This window comes from Drosophila virilis, chromosome X, assembly GCF_030788295.1.
Source record: "Drosophila virilis strain 15010-1051.87 chromosome X, Dvir_AGI_RSII-ME, whole genome shotgun sequence".
In the NCBI taxonomy this organism is placed as follows: domain Eukaryota; kingdom Metazoa; phylum Arthropoda; class Insecta; order Diptera; family Drosophilidae; genus Drosophila; species Drosophila virilis.
In genome coordinates, this window is record NC_091543.1 from 18,017,501 (window position 1) to 18,036,283 (window position 18,783).

At 40.4% G+C, this 18,783-nt stretch overlaps 2 protein-coding genes and 1 long non-coding RNA gene across 3 annotated transcripts in view; 2 read left to right on the top strand and 1 right to left on the bottom strand.

Annotated features, from left to right (window-relative positions):
• The window catches only part of LOC116652019 (uncharacterized), a 31,188-nt gene extending 20,689 nt beyond the window's left edge, over positions 1–10,499 (bottom strand). Inside the window, exon 1 of the long non-coding RNA XR_004305026.2 lies at positions 10,199–10,499. This is a non-coding gene — a long non-coding RNA (uncharacterized lncRNA). The remainder of the gene's footprint in view (positions 1–10,198) is intronic.
• Positions 1–15,952, top strand: part of LOC6636686 (transcription factor SPT20 homolog) — a 17,495-nt gene extending 1,543 nt beyond the window's left edge. The window contains exons 2-4 of the mRNA XM_015168313.3: positions 10,775–10,836; positions 10,903–14,526; positions 15,811–15,952. Coding sequence (XP_015023799.1) covers positions 11,037–14,525 — 3,489 coding nt within the window. The 5' untranslated portion in view covers positions 10,775–10,836; positions 10,903–11,036 and the 3' untranslated portion in view covers position 14,526; positions 15,811–15,952. The remainder of the gene's footprint in view (positions 1–10,774; positions 10,837–10,902; positions 14,527–15,810) is intronic.
• LOC6636687 (uncharacterized) lies at positions 15,842–17,480 on the top strand. The gene is made up of 2 exons (XM_032439778.2): positions 15,842–16,083; positions 16,163–17,480. Exons 1-2 carry the CDS (start codon positions 15,842–15,844, stop codon positions 17,478–17,480), a joined length of 1,560 nt encoding a protein of 519 aa, XP_032295669.2.
• The last annotated feature ends 1,303 nt before the right edge of the window (positions 17,481–18,783 follow it).

Sequence of the window (18,783 nt, forward strand, 5' to 3'; positions counted from 1 at the left end):
TCAATCGGCTTCTTTTGCCTGTGCAGTGCTGCCAAGTCTGAGCGGGCGTAAGTTCAAGCTAGTTCTAGCTTAATACAGCTTAATACAGCTGCGTTTGTTTTATTTTTGTAATAGCTAAAAATACGATATTTTAAATATCGTATTCATAAAGTTTTTATATCGAATTTATATCGGTTTTATGTCGTACTTATATCGTTTTTACATCGTTTTTATACCGTATTTATATTGTTTTATCTCCAATTTAGATCGGTTTTATATCGCATTTATATCTTCTAATATTGTATTTATAACGGTTCTATACATTTTTAGATCTTATTAAATATCGTATGTATATCATTTTTATATCGTATTTATTCCGGTTTTATATCGTATTTCAAAGAGTATTAATAAATACGACATAAAGTATTTATTAAAAAGCTCACACGTTTCAAATATATTATTATTAATAATGCGTTCATTTTGCTGACATAACGCAATAAAGCCTTCATTTCATTTGAAGAGTATTCTTTAATTTAAATCAAAATATTCTTGAAATAAGTAAAATTCAAGCATAAATCTCATAGAGTGTGCAAATTCAAAACTTTATCTTCTATAAAAACCAAACAACGAAAGAAATTGAAAATTTTGTTACGCGCCCAGAAATGGACAGCCTTGGCGAAATGGGCAGCACTGGCCACAGCCTCTTGGCGCTTCGCACACGAATCAGCTAGAAGTTCAAGCTTAAATTAAAGTGCGGGGCAGTCATATGCGAATATTTGTGAACACAGCTGTACTGAGTGTTCCGAATGGGCCACTCGGTACCGAGTTGGAGCATACAAATGTGTGTACGACTACAAATTGAAAAGAATACTACGAACTGAAATGCCACGAAACCTTATCAAAGACACTATCACATTGTCAAGGTGAATCTGCTGTGTAATCTAAGTGGTGCATACTTATGTAGATATGCCGAAAAAAAAAAAAAAAAAAACACCAAACAAAAAACAACAAAAATGATGATGATTTATGGGCAAGGCGGCAACCTTCGGTGCATGGAACTCATATACAATTATATGAGTATATATATTTATATTCATATATATATATTGGAGTGGATTTACTGTACTCTTCAGTTACATAGAAGTGTGTACATAAATTTGACTAAAAGCTAAATGCCGGGAAAAGTCACACAAAGCGTTTTTTTTTTTACTTTTTACTTTTTGTTCGTACCTCTTTATTCGCTTCTCTTCTTTTTTTTTTTTTGTGTATCTCCATTGTTCAGGTTTTTGTTACTTCTGGAAATCTTGCATAACTTGGTAGGTACACACACAGCGAAAAGAAAACTAAATAAAATATAATAATAATATGTACAAGCGCACAAAATCAAATAATAACCCGACTGTGTCGTATGTATGTATGTATATACATGCCTGTACAAGTATACATATATGTATATGTATATGTATATTTATATATATGCTATGCATGCATATATGTAATCAGCATGAAACTATGTGTAGATTGTATAATTTGGTGTATGGGCGGCTGCTGTAATCGCCAGTAATCATTTAAGCCGGCGCCCAGCTACCGAAACAGACGACACACGCACACACACACACATGTATAAATACATATGTTTAAACATATTTAGGTGTATATGTATGTATGTATGTGGCTGTCAATTCAACTCAAAACGCTGTGTGCAAGCATCTGTGTAATCGTAATTGTCAGCTACGATATGTGACTACCCTTTACGATAACATACATATACATATACGATATGCAAAAGGCACTGTTGATTGGCGGGTGAAGGGGTAATGTGTGTAAAGCTGGGTTAGTAGTTCACCTGTTGATTGCATTGTCGGTCGCGACCGCACAGTAAGTGAAATTTGATACACACACACACACACACACACACACACACACACACACACACACACACACACACACACTACACACACACGCAGACAACACACTGATTTATCAATATAACGGCGCTTTTGCAACTGCAATTGCACAAGCCATGCAAAAGAAAAGGCATACACATATGCCCAAAGAGAGACACGTTCACTTTAACCTCACTTTAATTAAGTTGGCCGTGACGTCACACGCGCTGACAGACAAGGCAATATATATGTATGTATATGAACTTTGTTTTAGATAAAACCAAGTAGCACATATCGCATATTGTTACTGACATCTGCGCGTACAGTGGCCACACGATGACGTGACCAACTTTATGGAAGCTAATCACTGAAACTGCCACCATTTACGGTCCGACCATTAAATCAATCAATATCGTAGCCAGCTAAACGCTTGGCACTAAAGCTGAAGACATCCTAACATTGATGTGCCTATGACATTGTCACGCATCTCTCAAAGTCACAATTAATACGAAACATTTTGGGTTTGAGCGCCAGGCACAGTGTTTCACATAGCGAAAAAATAACTTACAATCTGAGAGAATACCATTAATTTAAGTATATGATAGAGTAGTGGGATCGACTTAATATAGCGGGGCTAGATTAGTCAGTGCTTTTTCAAAATAATAATAGTTTATAACTATTTATCCTTTGTTGATATTAATAATGATAATAATAACAACAATGATTATAGTAATACTAATAATAATAATAATACTAATAATAATAATACTAATAATAATGACAATAATTAAAATATTGAGAATGATATTGGGAATAATAAAATACTAATGAGAATGATGATAATAATAATAATAATAATAATAATAATAATAATAATAATAATGACAATAATGACAATAATAATAATAATAATGACAATAATAATGATAATGATAATGTTAATGATAATGATAATGATAATGATCATGATAATGATAATAACAATAATAATAATAATAATATTAAAAATAATGACAATGACAATAATAATGATAATGATAATGATAAAACCAATAATAATAATAATAATAATAATAATAATAATAATAATAATAATAATAGTAAAACTAATAATAATAATAATAATAATAATAATAATAACAATAATAATAATAATAATAGTATAATAATAATGTTGATAATAATAATTCACACTAAACTAGCAGACGTCAAACTATTTTGCAACACTGGAAATAAGTTTAGCTTCTCTCTTCTATATCTGATTCTGATACTGTTTAAGTGATTCCATTTAAAATTGGTTTTGTAAATCTATAGATAATAGTATTTTGAGTTATATTTTCGGGCTCAAGCTCTGCTTAAAGAGCTTAGCAAATTTAGCAAATTAAACTAGATTAAATAGGTCGACAATCCTCAGTTTTATATGCAAATTGCGATTGCGATTTCGATTTCGATAGCTTAAATTCGCTCAAGTTATTCCATAAGCAATTGAACTTAATTAAAAGTGCATAAAATGCATTGCAATTGTCTGGGTATTTCTGAGAAAAACCCTATTCCAGCAGTTCCGCTCGTTTCTAATGGACACAACCAAATGTGTTTCCATCTCAAATTTGTAAAACTTTTAAAACTACTGACGTGCTTCTTCCTCAGTTTTTTTTACTATGTGTAATATTAGCAAGCGCTATTCAAGAAATTCAATTCATGTTCTCAATTGCATTCGTTTATGGCATGCAATATGCATTAATACTGTTTGTTTATAATTCCAGTCTCGACTTGCACATAGTGCATCGAATCGCATTACCCAAACAATATCGAAGAGGGTTTCATTCATAACTCTATGTGTTTTGCCAGTTGTAAACACATTGCGCACAGTTCGAGTTACACTCACTGTTGCTGCCAGCGAGTCTTTACTGTAGCCACCGTGATGGCCAAAGCGGCCACTTAGTGGGTCAATCCCGGAGACGGGGGCAACCACTGTCATTGCTGTGGCGTCATCTTTTAACAATTAATCGATGCCAAAAAGTCGCCGCTCGTATTAGAATTAAGTAATCGGAATTGTTTGACATGCGCTGCAATTGCCTGAGCCACATATGTGCGCATGTATGTGTGCACATATGTCACATATGTCGCTTAGAATATGGGATTGTAAGGTCAACCCGATGCCAATAGATGACGTAGCCACAGCAGGCAATTAAAGATTCATTCGTCTTACTGCACAGATTGCCATATAGACAGGGACATATGCATATCATTATAAATATGAAAAAAGTAACTAGCGTACAGCGCGCGACTGCTAGATACCCTCTAATTTTCTAGTATATGATATTGATTGAATGATGAGATTAAATGTTAAAAAAGATTCGAATCGAAAAGTGAATGAAATCTTTCATCTATTTATAGAAGATACTAAATATACTAAGCTGGGTAGATAGGTCTTGTTCTGAGAATTGAATAGATTAGACAAGTATGTATGCATGTACTCATAGATATCCTGCTTATAGATATCATCTATGCAAAGCCTTCTCTTGTTTAGCACGGTTATAAGCACATAAATGTATATATATATATATATATATATATATACATTTATGAGTCAACTCCATTTGCAAGCCATTTAAACTGATTACTGGGTATAAAAGAAAAGCAAAGAATAAACGTAGAAGCATAATGAGAAAATATATCTTAGGCATTTCTTAGCGCATGCTCGTAAATAAAAACAAACACTTGAGCCGGCTGGGCGAGCTCTCTAAGTAGTAATGAGTACTATGCGAGCAGAGATCAAACAAAACAAAACCAAAAGCCACAAACAGACGGGGAATCGAGACCAAGACACTTGGCCAGCTGAAAGATTACATTCGGCCAGACGAAGAGATACAAAAAAAAAACAAAAGATACTTGAAAGTGTTGCGCAATTTATTGTGCGTGCGTACCAGAGACTCGCAGATAGATTTGTACGCATACATGTATGCATGTATGTAAGTATGTAAGTATGTACGTATGTATGTACATACATAAAGTACGCGTAGTGCGTACTACACATAATCACACGAAGTATTTGCCGACTCCAATTTCAATTTCACGTCCAATTGGAATTCTCATTCCCAATCCAATTTGAAGCCAAGTCACGAGGGCCTCTGAGCACCGGTTTTAATCAGAGCCCAAGATATACTAGCGTATTGTACAAGTGCTTTGAATTGGTTTATTTATTTATTTCTTTTTTTTTTTTTTTTTTGATTTCAATATTGCTTTTTGCATTTAGTAGTTGCTCGAGCTTCCAAGTAAATCTTGGCCTTGCGCTGTCGCTGGCATAAATCCAGCTGGGCTACGTACAAAGTTTATGGGATCATCGAGCCGAGTAACTAACGTTCAAATTTTTGAGGAAACGAAAACCAGTTTTCTAAATGTGCTGTGCTGTGCTTGACTCTCAAGTTCACTTGAGCAATTTCTTAAAAGGCAAAATGAACAAGAGGAAGAACAACACTGCTGCGATCTGTTATTAGATACATCACAAATTATACCCTATACAACAGCTAAATAGAAAGGCTATCACAGCGCAGAGTTGACCGTACGCAACATACAGGGAATTCCTCCAGTTATCTTAAATATATACTTAATATCGCTGATGCTAATACACTTATATGCTTAAATATTCAAGCAACAGAGAGTCCATTCAGTTTTGTGTCCATTTCTATGGGCCTTCACTTTAAAGTTATTGAAGAAACAGCTTTTTTTGAGAAATGCTATGGAAAATTCTATCGATCATTTTGATAGTGTTGTAAAGTGTTGTCAGGACTAATCTAAATGCATTGTCTCTAAAAAACATATTTGTGGCAATTTTCTATAAACTTTTATTTAAATTAAATTATGTATTACCAGACGAAAAACTTTGTTCAAATATCGAAAGTTCTATCGATAATATTGACAGTGTTGTTAAGTTGGTTAAGACTCATTTTTCATGCGTCATTTCTTTTATATGCATTTATATAGTATATGTATTTAATATGTTTATTTTGTTAGATCCAAAAATGATTCTTATCACCCATTTTCTGGAAAGTGCCCGCAATCATTTCATGCAGAGTATCTGCTACGCGGGAATCTTGAGGCGTTAGAGCCATAAAAAGCTGCAATATCATGTATCGGCTAAGCGAAACGGGATTTGCCTCTTGAAAACAAAAAACAAAACAAAAAATCAAAACAAAAAAAACATAATTATTGATCGGGAGTGGAACCACTCTCTTAGCTGGCGCTATGTCCAGAAATGGAGTTTACGGTCAGCTCAATGCCTCGACAAGGTTTCCATACATTGCTTTTGCAGTATGCACGATCCGAAAACAGGCATGAGAAATTGCCAAGTCGCTGTAGATACAAATGTATCTTATGCCTTTTGTATTGTACGGTTAAGCGGACGGTACGGCAATCCGTCTGTCCGGCTGTCCGACGATCCGGGGCGATACGGGGCATGTGTTTGCCTTTATTGAGGTCGATTGTTCATTTATCGTCAATGTCAGTCATCAGTTGGGCTGTGTTGGGCGCGTGTTTTGTTGTTTTTACGCATTCCCTTGCGTGTATTTTGTTTACAAACGCGATGCGTTCATTACAAGAGTAGAGCCAAGTGCAGGCAACCGGGAGCTGGGCCAGATCTGGGCGACGATGGCTACTCCAAAGAAAACCTAATTTAGGTGTTTCACAATACAAACAGCTGGAGTTTACATCTATCTTTCTTCTTTTTTTTTTTTTTCTTTCTCCATTCTTTTTGGCCATTTACAGTGTGCTATAAACACACAATTAGTGTTGGAAACATGTTTACACACACATGCACACCCATCAAATGGGCAGCTGCGGCAAAGCCAATCGATAAAGCTTGTCTAGACTCCATAGATTCTTAGTCCTATCTTTTGGTTTTTTTTTTTTTTTGGCAGGACTTTGTCCTGTTGCTGCCAGCGTCTGGACTAAGATTTGTATCTAAATGTCATATATACATATATATATATTTGTGTGTGTTTGTATCTGTGTGTGTGTATCTTAACTGCAAGCTGGCGCATAAATCTTTTAATGCCTCTTTGTGTGTGTGACAAGCCATTGACTTTATGGCGCCGTCTCATGCGCCAAAACCTCAAATCTATAAATCATTTCGAGCGTTCAAAAATAAATCAGCTATTTTCAAGCTAATTCAAAGAGTTAAGTTCAGAACTGATAAGTGGAAAATTAAAGTTGTGTACCATCAATTATTGCCAAATGAAATGCCATTATCGATGCCCAATTACAAAGTTTACAGCTTTTTGTAAAGTCTTGCAGTTCATGGCGATTATTCGAACAAAAGCGGAAATTTATTGCTTTAACACAAATAAATGATATATTATATACAAAAATATCTGTTTATAGGACCAAGACGAACACATGAAGGCAAGTTGAGAAACATTAAAGAACTTTTGACAGTGTAACTGCAATTGTGTCCAATCGAAACAATGTGCCAAGATATTTATATTATGTTGCAATATAAAACAAATATATATTTTTTAAGTTCGCAGTTGTGCCAAAAATATAATATTTTGAAATCTCAAAGTCAAATAAAAATTATAAGCAAAATGTGCAAACAGCAAACAATTTGGAAAACATTTCCAATTGCATTTCTAATCCACAAACACTTCTTGGCCATGTTTATTTTTATGTTTGGCTTGGTTCGTAGTTTCTTCTTTTTTTTTTTCAGGGGGTTGTTAGTTAATAGATGTCAAGCAGGGGTGGATTGCATGTGGCAAGGGTGGTGAATGTTGACCCCCCCCGCGTAACGTTTGTACAATTCCTTTGACTAAAGCGAAAAATTAAACGAAGGGTGGCACTTTTATGTGATTTCACAAGGTTTTCCTTCGACTTCTATTCCAGCTGTGCTATACATGCATATATATATATATATATATATATGTATATATATACATATATATTCACGCTTGATGTCTCGTAGATGGGCAAGTCGTTTTACAAAATGTGGGGAACACCTGTCCCGCTATTTCAATGGGTTCTTGTATACATAATGCGTAGAGAGCGTTTACATATAGCATTTATGTATATGTCTGAGGAATCCGTAAAAAAAACTACTCAGACATCCCTGTCAAATTCGAAACCTTTAGAAACAAAATTAATGCCAGTTTTCTTGAACATTATATGAACAGATATTCGTGTTCGGAGCTGCAGACTTGCCTTTCCATCTAAACCTTTCACTACGAACTTGATATAAAGTTATTTTTGACATCCTATAGAGTATGTTGAGGGTATCTTGAACATCATATAAACAAATCTTGTTTGGGGCCAGACCCCCTAATATACTCTGCCTTTCCATACAAACCTTTCAAAACGAACATAATGTAATATTGCATTGAACATCATATGGACATATAATCTTGTTTAGGACTAGACATCATGATAAAGTCTACCTATCCATCTAAACGAACATGATTTGAGGGTATTTTGGACATCATAAAAACATATCTCTTTTAGTGCCACAACTCCTAATATACTCTGCCTTTTCAGCTAAACTATTCAAAACGAACTTTATGTAAAGTTATCTTGTACATTATATGTAAACAAACAATCTGGCTTAGAGCTAGACGTCTTAATATACTCCACCTTTTCATCTAATACTTAAATAACATGATTTGAAGGTATCTTGAACAGCATATATATATGCTATATATATATATATATCGTATAATCGTGTTTTCTAATATTGTTTTCTAATATTTTTTTTCTTTATCACTTTCCCTGTTTCTTTCCCCGTTTCGCTCTCTTAATCGCATTCACTTCCTCCTACTCGAGCTCGCTCCTTTTCGAATAACCGCCTTTCTATGCGATTTTCATTGTTTTCATGTCAGTGTTGAGTAAAGTATGTATAAGCGTATATGAATATAACATTTAAATGTTTTGTTTAAGTGATTAAAGAAAGAGCTGGGCTCTTTCCAACTCTCGTTTATTCCAACTAATACGCCCAACTTTAGCAAGGGCAACCTTGTCGGGATCATCTGTACTTAAGCAATGAATTCTAGACTGTTTTCGTAGAGTAACTACATGGAAAGCGATTAACATAGTGGCAAATGTGGCGCCTTGTCTGAACGACTGTGCGGGGTTTTGTGGCTTTCAATTTGCAATCGAATGGCGATTTCATGAAGCATACACTAAATGCGCAGCTACTCGTATCAAGGTGCACTAGATACTTACTGAAAAGCAGCAAGAAAAAAAATTGTACAACAAAGTCGGTCAGATTTGCATGCAAATTGGATGCAAGGCAGTTGAGAAATGCATCAAGTCGGTTAACAGCTGCTTGCAACCCCTCAAAACCCGATCGACCAGCTCGCCCAACCCCTCAAATGCACCCGCAACAGGGCAATCTGTGTGTTGAACTATTGTCACTGCTATGGCGTTAAATATGGGTGAAAAATATTGATTTCATTGGTAAACGAGGCTCATGAATACCTATTTATGCTATATACATATATATATACGTATCTATATACATATTACATACACACATAGATCGAAATTCTGCATTCGTTTAACCATATGCGCATTTCATTACCGCACAAAAGGTACGGGCAAAAGATTAGCTATCAAGTGACCCAAATACACACTCACACACACACACACATTGCACACAATTCATAACCATAGAAAACTCGATATACACATATATAAATTACCTATAAACATATACAATATATGTGCACATATTGAGTACATCTATGGCAGAGCCGGAAGAAATAATAATAATTATTTAGCAATTGCCTCGTTTTGCATTTTTCATCATTTGTGGCCCACAATTTCTTGGCCATGCCCTAATGAACAATAATAAAAGATTTGAGAAAATTTTTTGCAAAAATGTGCCAAATATAGACCGGGGGGAGGTAGGGAATACACACACACGCACACAGATGTGCCAGCCAATTCATTTGAGGCCAAATGCTTGGGCAAAACAAGAATTTTCCGCAATTTTTGGGCTATTTGGTAATTTTTACCTGCTTATAAGGCATATGGCAAAATCAAACACAGATGTCTCTCGGTTTCTGAAGATGATTTTGTCCTCGAAAAGAATTCAAATTCCCGAAAACAAATGTATACCCTGTACCCTGGGCAAATGAAGCTAAAACAAGAGAGTAAGATTTTGTGTCCCCCAAAAATACTTTTAGACGAAAGCAATATTATCGACCGATTGTTCCTATGTCATTAACACTATCTGGGAACAGTTCTGGATCAGTTAAGGGTCAGTTTGTTTTTTTTTTTTTAAATATGTGCACAGGGCAGCAAAAGATATTTGCAAAACGAGAAAAATGTTACAGACAAAAACTCACCTGTCAACCGATTCTTCCGATAGAGCTTAGCATATAGCTAGTGGTGCGATGTTGATAAGATTTTGTAAAGACGTCATAAAGCTATGCAACTTTTTCGTTCAATTATTCCTAGGGCAGCTATATGATATAGTGGTCCGTTCCGGCCGTTTACAATATACACAAATACTGCCTGCAACAGAAAGACGAACCCATATCAAGTTTTATGATGATAGCTCTTAATGCTAAACAGGAATAAATATAATTTATGGGCTCGGAAGTGTCAAAAAGCGTTTGATTTGATGATTTGAGGATTCGCTCTAAAAGGACTTTAAAACTAACCTAAGCTGATATAGCCCTATTGATTTCTTGTATAAACACACATACGAATGCCATCTTAAAGGGCTTTGAATTTGTTAACAATCGGACAATAAACACCGATTTTTATAATGTGGAGTAGATGGATAACTTTAATATGCAGCATATTCTAGGCTACAGGGTAACTCCTCGTCGAACAGCCTAGACTAAACGAAATTTGTATGTACTAAAGAATTGCCTACAAAAACTAAAAATTCTTGCTATACTTGTCTATAATTGCAGATTGCCAAACAATTTGAAGGCCCTTTATTAAAGGCTTAACGGCTGAAGAATAAGAATTGCAAGTACGAATGCAAATATAAAAGTATAAATCGATGATATGTTAAATAATATGTTGTTATTTGTTGTAGATTTCTTCGTGCGGTTAATTGGCAACGATCTCAATGGTGGGCGGCTATGCAAAACTGATTTCCAGCTTTCTTCCACTCCAAATCCCTACATACTCCTCCCCCCTGTCCATTCTAGCCGAGCGTTATAGAAAAACATGTCTGAGACAATTGCCAGCGAGCGCAACTCCCAGGCAATTGGCACTCTAAACGATAATCTAGAGATTATCCAAGATATTGTCGATGGCAAAGTATTTAACGATTATATCGCAGATGATGAGACGTTGAAAATAATTGAACCGTTTGATAAGCCGGAGAATACGATTGACAATTGCAACAACATATTGGAGAAGAGTCCGCTGGACAGGGAGAGCAGCAAGGTGAAAAAGTGCGTTACATTCAATCCGAACGATGAGAAAATCCGTAAGTTTACCACGGGCGAGCCGATCGTTGATCAACAGAATCCCTTCAAGAATGGTCACATAGCTGCTGGCCGGGATAAGAAGACGCCGCCGCCGGTGCCCACAAAGCGTTCCACGTTGAGTGTACGGAAAACGGTTACGCAACAGTTGCGTGAACGCGAACGCGAAAAGGAAAAGGAACGAGAAAAACTGAAGGAGCGTGAGCTCGAAGAGAAAAACCTTAGGGACAAGGAGCGCGAACAGCAAAAGAACGAAACGAACGCACGCAAAAAGAATGCCAGTAAAGTGAATCTGGGTGCTGATGAATTCATAACCACCGAGGAGGTACTTAATCAATCCAAATATGTTAAGACGTACATTAAAAATCCGGATGCTTACTTTGTATACGATCCCACGGTGCTCGCACGTCTGAAATTCGAGGAGCTGCGCGACATTGCCGGTAAAATACCCAAGCGAAAGCAAAATCTGGGCGCGCAGTCGTCGTTGGGTAATCGACGAGATCCCAAGACGCATTCAAAGCTGTCGAAGAATCAAGAGGCTAACAACAACAATAATAATATTAATAAACCGAAGATACCCACATTCAAGAAGTGCTCGAAACCAAATTATCCGGAATTGGCCAATCTGAAGATCAGAACTGGCACCGACTCCAACGGCGATTTCTTTAATCCCGCCGAGGTGACCAAAAATGCCAAAAAGTTTGATGAGCGCGTCAAAAAGCTGCAAATCAGCTCCGACGACGATCTGGACGACATAGACGGACCCCTGACCAAAAGCGAGTCCAGCGACGAGCTCAACCAGCCGTCAAGTCCCGGCGTGCCTCAAGGGCCAAACGAGACCACAAGCATGACAAGCAACGGGAATAGTCCCGGCACCTTCACCAACACCATCAGTTCCGAAGAGTTCCAGGCGTACTTGGAACGCAAGGGTCTGGCGCTGATGCCCAAGCGGCACATTAATAGCTCAACGCCCAAATCGTCGCCGACGCCGACGCCAACGACGACGACAACGCCGACACGGTCAAGCACATTCCAAACGGCCGAGGAGCGCCGCCAACAGGTGGCCGAATCCTTGGCGGCTCTGCGCAAAAGCAACACCAAGAAGCTATCGGTGCTGCAGCGCCTCTCCAACAGTTTATTTGCGACGCGTCGCAAGACCACGCCCAAGGGCGCAATACCCATGCCGCGCACGGTTTACGGTGACGTCGATGACCATAAGAAATACAGTAGTACGCCGGCCGAGATGCGGCGTATACTGCTCGAAAGCCAAACGAATGGACGCCAGCCGAATGGCCAATTGAAGCAGGAAACTGGCATACAGCCACGTCCCGCCGCCAGATCCGGTGATTTGCTCAAACAAGCTGCGCCCAGGCCAAGTGAACGGAATACGGCGCCAATGATCAATGGCACATGGAAGCCGCAGGCGGATGGCAAGCTGGAGAATGCGCCATTCCAGCGTGGAGCGGAACGCCAGAGCCTGATACCCAGACGCGTCTCGCCCGAAGGCAATCTTAATCGTTTCAACCGATCGGCATCCATGGACCGCAATCAGATCAGATTGAATGGCCAACGCACACTGAGTCGGCTGGAGAGCGTGGGCCAACGGCGTTCCGTGGCATCCTGCATGTCCAGCGATGAGCGCAGCAGCTATCCCATTGCCACATCGACGCCAGTGAGAAAAACGCTGGAGCAGCAAAAGGGCGATGCGGCTAGCAATGAATGGGAGCAATTGCGCGCCATCAAGGAGGTGACCGATCGCCAGCTATACCACAAGGTGCTCCAGCAACAGCAGCAACAGCAGCAGCAGCAGCAGCATCAGCAGCAGCAGCAGCAGCAGCAGCAGCGGCAACAGCGGCAGAGTGAGGAGAACATTTATGAACATCTGCAGTCCAATCAGCTGATGAACGCTGCTCCGGCGCCGTACTTTGTGCGCGGCTCGCTGCAGCGGAACACCTTCTCCGGCATCAGCGGTCGCAATCGCCAGGTGATGATATTGGACGGCACGCCCATTGGACCAGCGTCAGGGCCAGTGCCAATGCCAATGCCAGTTAATGTGAGCAATCAACAGTTGCTGCAACAACAGCAGCAGCAACAGCAGCAGCAGCAGCAGCAACAACAACAGCAGCCGCCGCCGCGCTGCCAGAGCGTACTGGATGAGATGATCATGCCCAGCAATCAGGCGGCGACACGTCGCGGCTACGAGAGCGAGAATGAGACGCCAGTAGTACTGAGGCGCAAAGAGTCGAGCGCGGCGCGTCGCATTGGCGGCCTGTTGACGCGCGAAGAGATCCTGGAGAAGGTGAAAGAGTTTTGCCGCAAATCCATTAATCGCACGCCGCTGCCCGCCGCCAAAATGCAGCCCATTTACGAGCGGCACAACAACAGCAACAAGAACGGCGCCGACATTTCGCCCGTTTCGTACGCCTCCGTGGAGACGCACAAGCGACCCGCCTCACAGCTGAGCGCCAGGCCACAAGTGCCGCTGCGCGTGCAGAGCTTGCCGCGCTCTAGCTATGGTCCAGGCTCGGGCGGCGCCAATTGTGCCTCGCCTATCTATGCGCACGTGAACAAGCGCAACAGCCTGCTGTCCAATGACTCCGAGCAGTATGTGTCCAATCAACAGTTGCCGACTCAGCGCTCAATGCAAAATCCGCAGTCGCTGCTGACGCTTACACCAACGGAGTATGTGCTCATCCAGACGGAGGATGGCCTGCAGGCCGCCAAGTTAATTGACTATCACAATAGCAGCCTGTACATGCAGCCGCAATACATTCGCGCCAGTCCCCAGGGCTATGTGCGCATCGAGGAGCTGGCACTCGCGCAGCAGCAGCAGCAGCAGCAGGCACAGGCGCAGGCACAGGCGCAGGCTCAACAGCAGCAGGTGCAGCAGCTGCAGAATGGCCGTGCGACACCTCTCATACTTGATCGTTCCGGACAGCAGACCAGTCAGATCTATTGGACGCCGCAGCGTACCAACTTCAATCAGATGACTTTGCAGAAAAGTCCGCGCCGCGGCTCCGAACGCATGTATCCAATCCCAGCGCCCAGATTGCACATGCCCCAAAACTATGTGCTGGCGAATGGCCAGCCATATGCAACTGTTGTGCCGGCGCCCAGGAATCAGGTGCAGCACTGCAACAGGCAGCAATTGGCGCGAAACACATCTGATTGGGATTGCAGCTCCGAGGCGGACGAAATAAGGCGCATCATGGAGAAATCGTTGTAGGGTAAGTCTAATTTAAAGACTTCACAAACATTTGATGAATACACTTTTGGTCCGTCCACATTAAAATGAGCTTCAAAATTGTAATTTGTTCAATCTTCAATTTCACACATGTGGGCATTTTGAGTATTTTGCAATGTCTGTCATTTTTAGCCCAAAACTGAATTTGCTCACAGAAACCACAAAAAAAAAAAAAAAAAATACCAAAAAACCGTGACTTTATCGACTAAAGTTATCGATATCGCAGAACGAACCACATATGCAAGCGTGCGCTTGTTTGTATCTATGTTCGTGTAGTGCCAACACAAAGGTTGAGGCGTTTAGTGGAATTGCGACGTTCGCTTATTTCTGCGTCAAGTGCAGACAGTTATTATCTGTACACAACAATTGTCCAAAGATTCAAGGTCTATTGCTTATCAGGCGGGAGGCTGATAAATCTAAATGGTGAAACAATAACACATATGTACATATACTAGTGCACGCACACACATATCTATTGTGTATACACATGCATATATGCATTGTTTTTAAACTGAATTGGTAAGTGCGAGTTCAAAACAAACAAATTTGTGTATGTATGTGTGCGTATGTTAATTTCCACAACAATTGTACGAATTTGCGTAATAACACATATGTACATATGCATACCGTGCTCTTATGATATGTTGCTAATTCTAACAAAACAAACCGAAACGAACAAACCGAAATTCAAGACATTTTTCACACAAACGTACCATACATATTCCCAGGTAATGCTAGCTACCTATGTAGTCCCGAGGCCCGGACAACACAGCACTAAATACTTTTATGTAGATACATACATTCGCCTGCATATACCCACGCATGCATGCATGCATGTGTATTGCATGCATGTGTATTGCATGTACGAGCACAAGTGTTGCCCACTTAAAGAGTGCAAAAAAAAACAAAAAAAAAAAAGGCTAGCTTCAGCGAGTAAATGTTTAGTTCGAATGTGCATGTTTTTATGTTTTAAATGTAGTTAAAGTTATAAGCACAAAGATAAACTCACCTTTAACAAAAACAGCTGATAAAATGTCAAAAAATGAGCCATTAGAGTTGATAAATATGCAATTATTTAAAGATTTTTGATCAGAAATAATAAATTCGCGCTAACTTTAAGGATTTCCGCGCCAGATTTGGCAAGAATTTGGCGCAATTGCCAACACTGGCCAGCACAGGCGTTGCTATTGACGCATCGGCTACGCTATAATTGTAGAGCGCCACGAAGGTCGATACGAAAATAAATAATTCTTGTATGCATTTGCAGAGAAAGAGGCCAACAGCCCAGACAAAGCAGCATGGACGAGAAGAGCGGTAACAACAGCAGCAAAACCAAAGCCAACGAGCAGTCGCTCCCCATTAGCACATCATCATCGTGGACGATACTGCCAGCAGAGAGAATCGAGATACTCGACAACAACAGCAGCGGCAGCGGCAGCAGCAGTGAGGAGTCGTCATCATCAGCAGCCCCTTTAACTAGAGAGCACCGTTTGGAAGAGGAGAAACAGATGGTGGGGGAGGACGAGCAGGCAAATGCAAGGTGAGACTCCCAGAGAGAGAGAGAGAGAGAGAGAGAGAGATGAATCAATAGGCTATCCTAAAATCCTTTGAATCCACAGAGGCAAGCTCGTCGAGGAGCCAGATACCCAGGCGGAGGACGTCTCGGACGGCATTTCGATAATTAGCGACTGCGAAAGCACCGGACGCATTTCCCCACATCCATTTTTGCGTGAACATCTGAACGAACTTAATTTCAAATACGATTCCGGACACGAACTGCCACTATTGGGCAATCTACCGGAGGACATCGCCGTACAGCAGATCCATGAGCGGCGACGCGTCCAGTTAGAATTGGATGATGCCCTACGTACTCAAACGGCGTCACCTGTTGTGCGTCCGCAAAGCGAGTTGAGCCAGCCAACCCAAAGGTTGGGCTACCGCCTGCCAACGCTGGTGGAGAGCGGCCTGACCGCTGTATTCTATGTGGGCGCCACACTGGCTATACTGGCGTTTATTAGCCGCCTGCGTAATCCCGAGTGGCAGGCGCTCGGCGGTGACAAGCCCATTGCAGAGCTGGAGCAGCGTCTGGTTGAGCTGGAGCTGCAGAATAATTTGATGCGGGCCGAGATTGACATCATGTCCAAGCAGTTGCAGTACCTTAGCTCCTTGGCTGGCAGCGGTCAGGGTCAAGCGCAGGCGCAATCGCAATCGCAGGGCCGACGGGCAAAAACGTTCAAGGCCTGGCCTGGCAATGGCAACTCCGTGGATCCGGTTGATATAACCAAAGCGGATCTGAAGCGCCCGTACAAGTGTCCAGATGGCCAATATGTGGAAATCGCTGCCATGTGCATGGAAAACAAGCCGCATGCCGAATCTCTAGCTGACGAGATTGGTAATGTGGTCAACGATGTGCTGCAGCAATCGCAAGCTTTTCACAACTTTGAAAAGGTCACCGAGCGGCTAGGCACACTCGCTGGGCAGAAGGATGCACCCAGTGACAGTCCAAAAACCTATCATGCACATGGCGAAAAGATGCGACCACCACCGTTAGATAACAACAGTCGCGGACCCGTGCCCGTGCACGTGCCCCAACCAACATATGATACCTCCAAGGAGCGTTACACAACGAAACATAATCACAAGCGTCGGGAACACTCGAGGGAGCGTAACCGATATAAGAGCAGCGAGCACGATTCGAAGGAGCGACACAACAGAAAGCACGCTGACAAGTCCAAGGAGGAGCGCGGCAAGAAGCGCCATGGGGGGCATGACAATGATAGTGGCAGCGGCAGCGGCAGCGGCGAGTGGCACGAACGCATGATGCAACATCGAGAGCAATCGCGCCAGAGGCACGAACAGAAGCGCAACAATAACTGGTATATTGAGCGGGGCGGCAGTCGGGAGCAGATACGTTCCGGCGAGACCAGACGACGCTAAAAACGTGAGCAGGGTTTTCGAGCGTCGAATGAATGGGTGGGTATGGGCGGGGCGGGCAATTTTGGGGTTTGACTGGCTGTTGTTTGTTTTTATTGTTTTTTTTTTTTCATTATTTTTTCGGTTTGGGCTCCAGCACACATATATGAAACCCAAAACAATATTCTAAGTACTTGGATTCTTGTGTATTTGTTGGTACTATTACGAAGTTATTTACAGTTATATATATATATATATATATATGTATATGTATATGTCTATTGTATGTTAATGTATTTGCTTGAATCGCATCTCGACCTACAAACATCAAATGTACATGCTTAAATATATTCATGTATGTATTTTATCCTACGACAGAACACGAAACGCTATTTTGTGTAAGTACCTTAACTATAAATCGAAACAAAAAAAAAAAAAAAACAAAAATAAAATAAAAAATAAATATTAAAGTATATACATGTTCGAAAAAAGTGAACGTTTCTGTCCTACCAAAGCTGAAATCCTTTCAATATTCTAGGGTAACCCAATTTTGTTCCACTTTGAATTATATGGGGCTTTTCAATTGGTATGGCGTTCCTTGATTAGTTTTCGCTAAAATAAAATATACATATTTGTGATATATACACCTACACTACTGTTTTTTTTTTTTTTTTCTTGTAGACTATAACATTAAATTATTGTACCATATTAGATATTCCTTGGAAGCCAATTCATATAAATATTTTTGTATGCATGTAATTCCTTATTGTATATCTGTATCTACATATATGTATGTACCTTTACGATGGATGATAAATAAATAAACCTGTCTAAGCCTAAATAGTCAAATGCATTTCTTTGTATTTCTTATGGACTTCTTATATAAAATGTACATGCACATGAATACAGCATATACATATGTATGTATGTGTGTACATGTAACTTGGGGGCAGGAACATGCCTTTTGTCCTTTGCATGACGTTTTCTTCTTCTTCTTCCTTTTTTCGGTGTCAGTTTCTATTTTTGTTATGTATGCACTTTCCTTTCTGTGCGAAAGTTATCATCGTCGTCGACTGGGTGAAAACCTTCGTTGTGTTGGGGTTGTCCTACGATTTTTTACTACGGCCGTAAGCTTTCGATATGCACATACATACATGCATACATATGTACGTATGTCACAAAGTTATGCGTGCAAGCATCGCTGTGCAGATGTTGTGTGTGTGTGTGTGTGTGTGTGTGTGTGTTGTGCGTGTGCGTGTGCGTGTGTACAATAAAAGCACCCAATATTTTGATGATAAAACAAATTTAGCTATCGTAGCTGTCAGGA

Excerpts from the sequence above, each read along its gene's own strand:
- LOC6636687 (XM_032439778.2), top strand. The coding sequence starts at position 15,842 with ATGGACGAGAAGAGCGGTAACAACAGCAGCAAAACCAAAGCCAACGAG. Across the intron at positions 16,084-16,162 it reads GACGAGCAGGCAAATGCAAG|AGGCAAGCTCGTCGAGGAGC; the intron begins GTGAGACTCCCA and ends TTGAATCCACAG.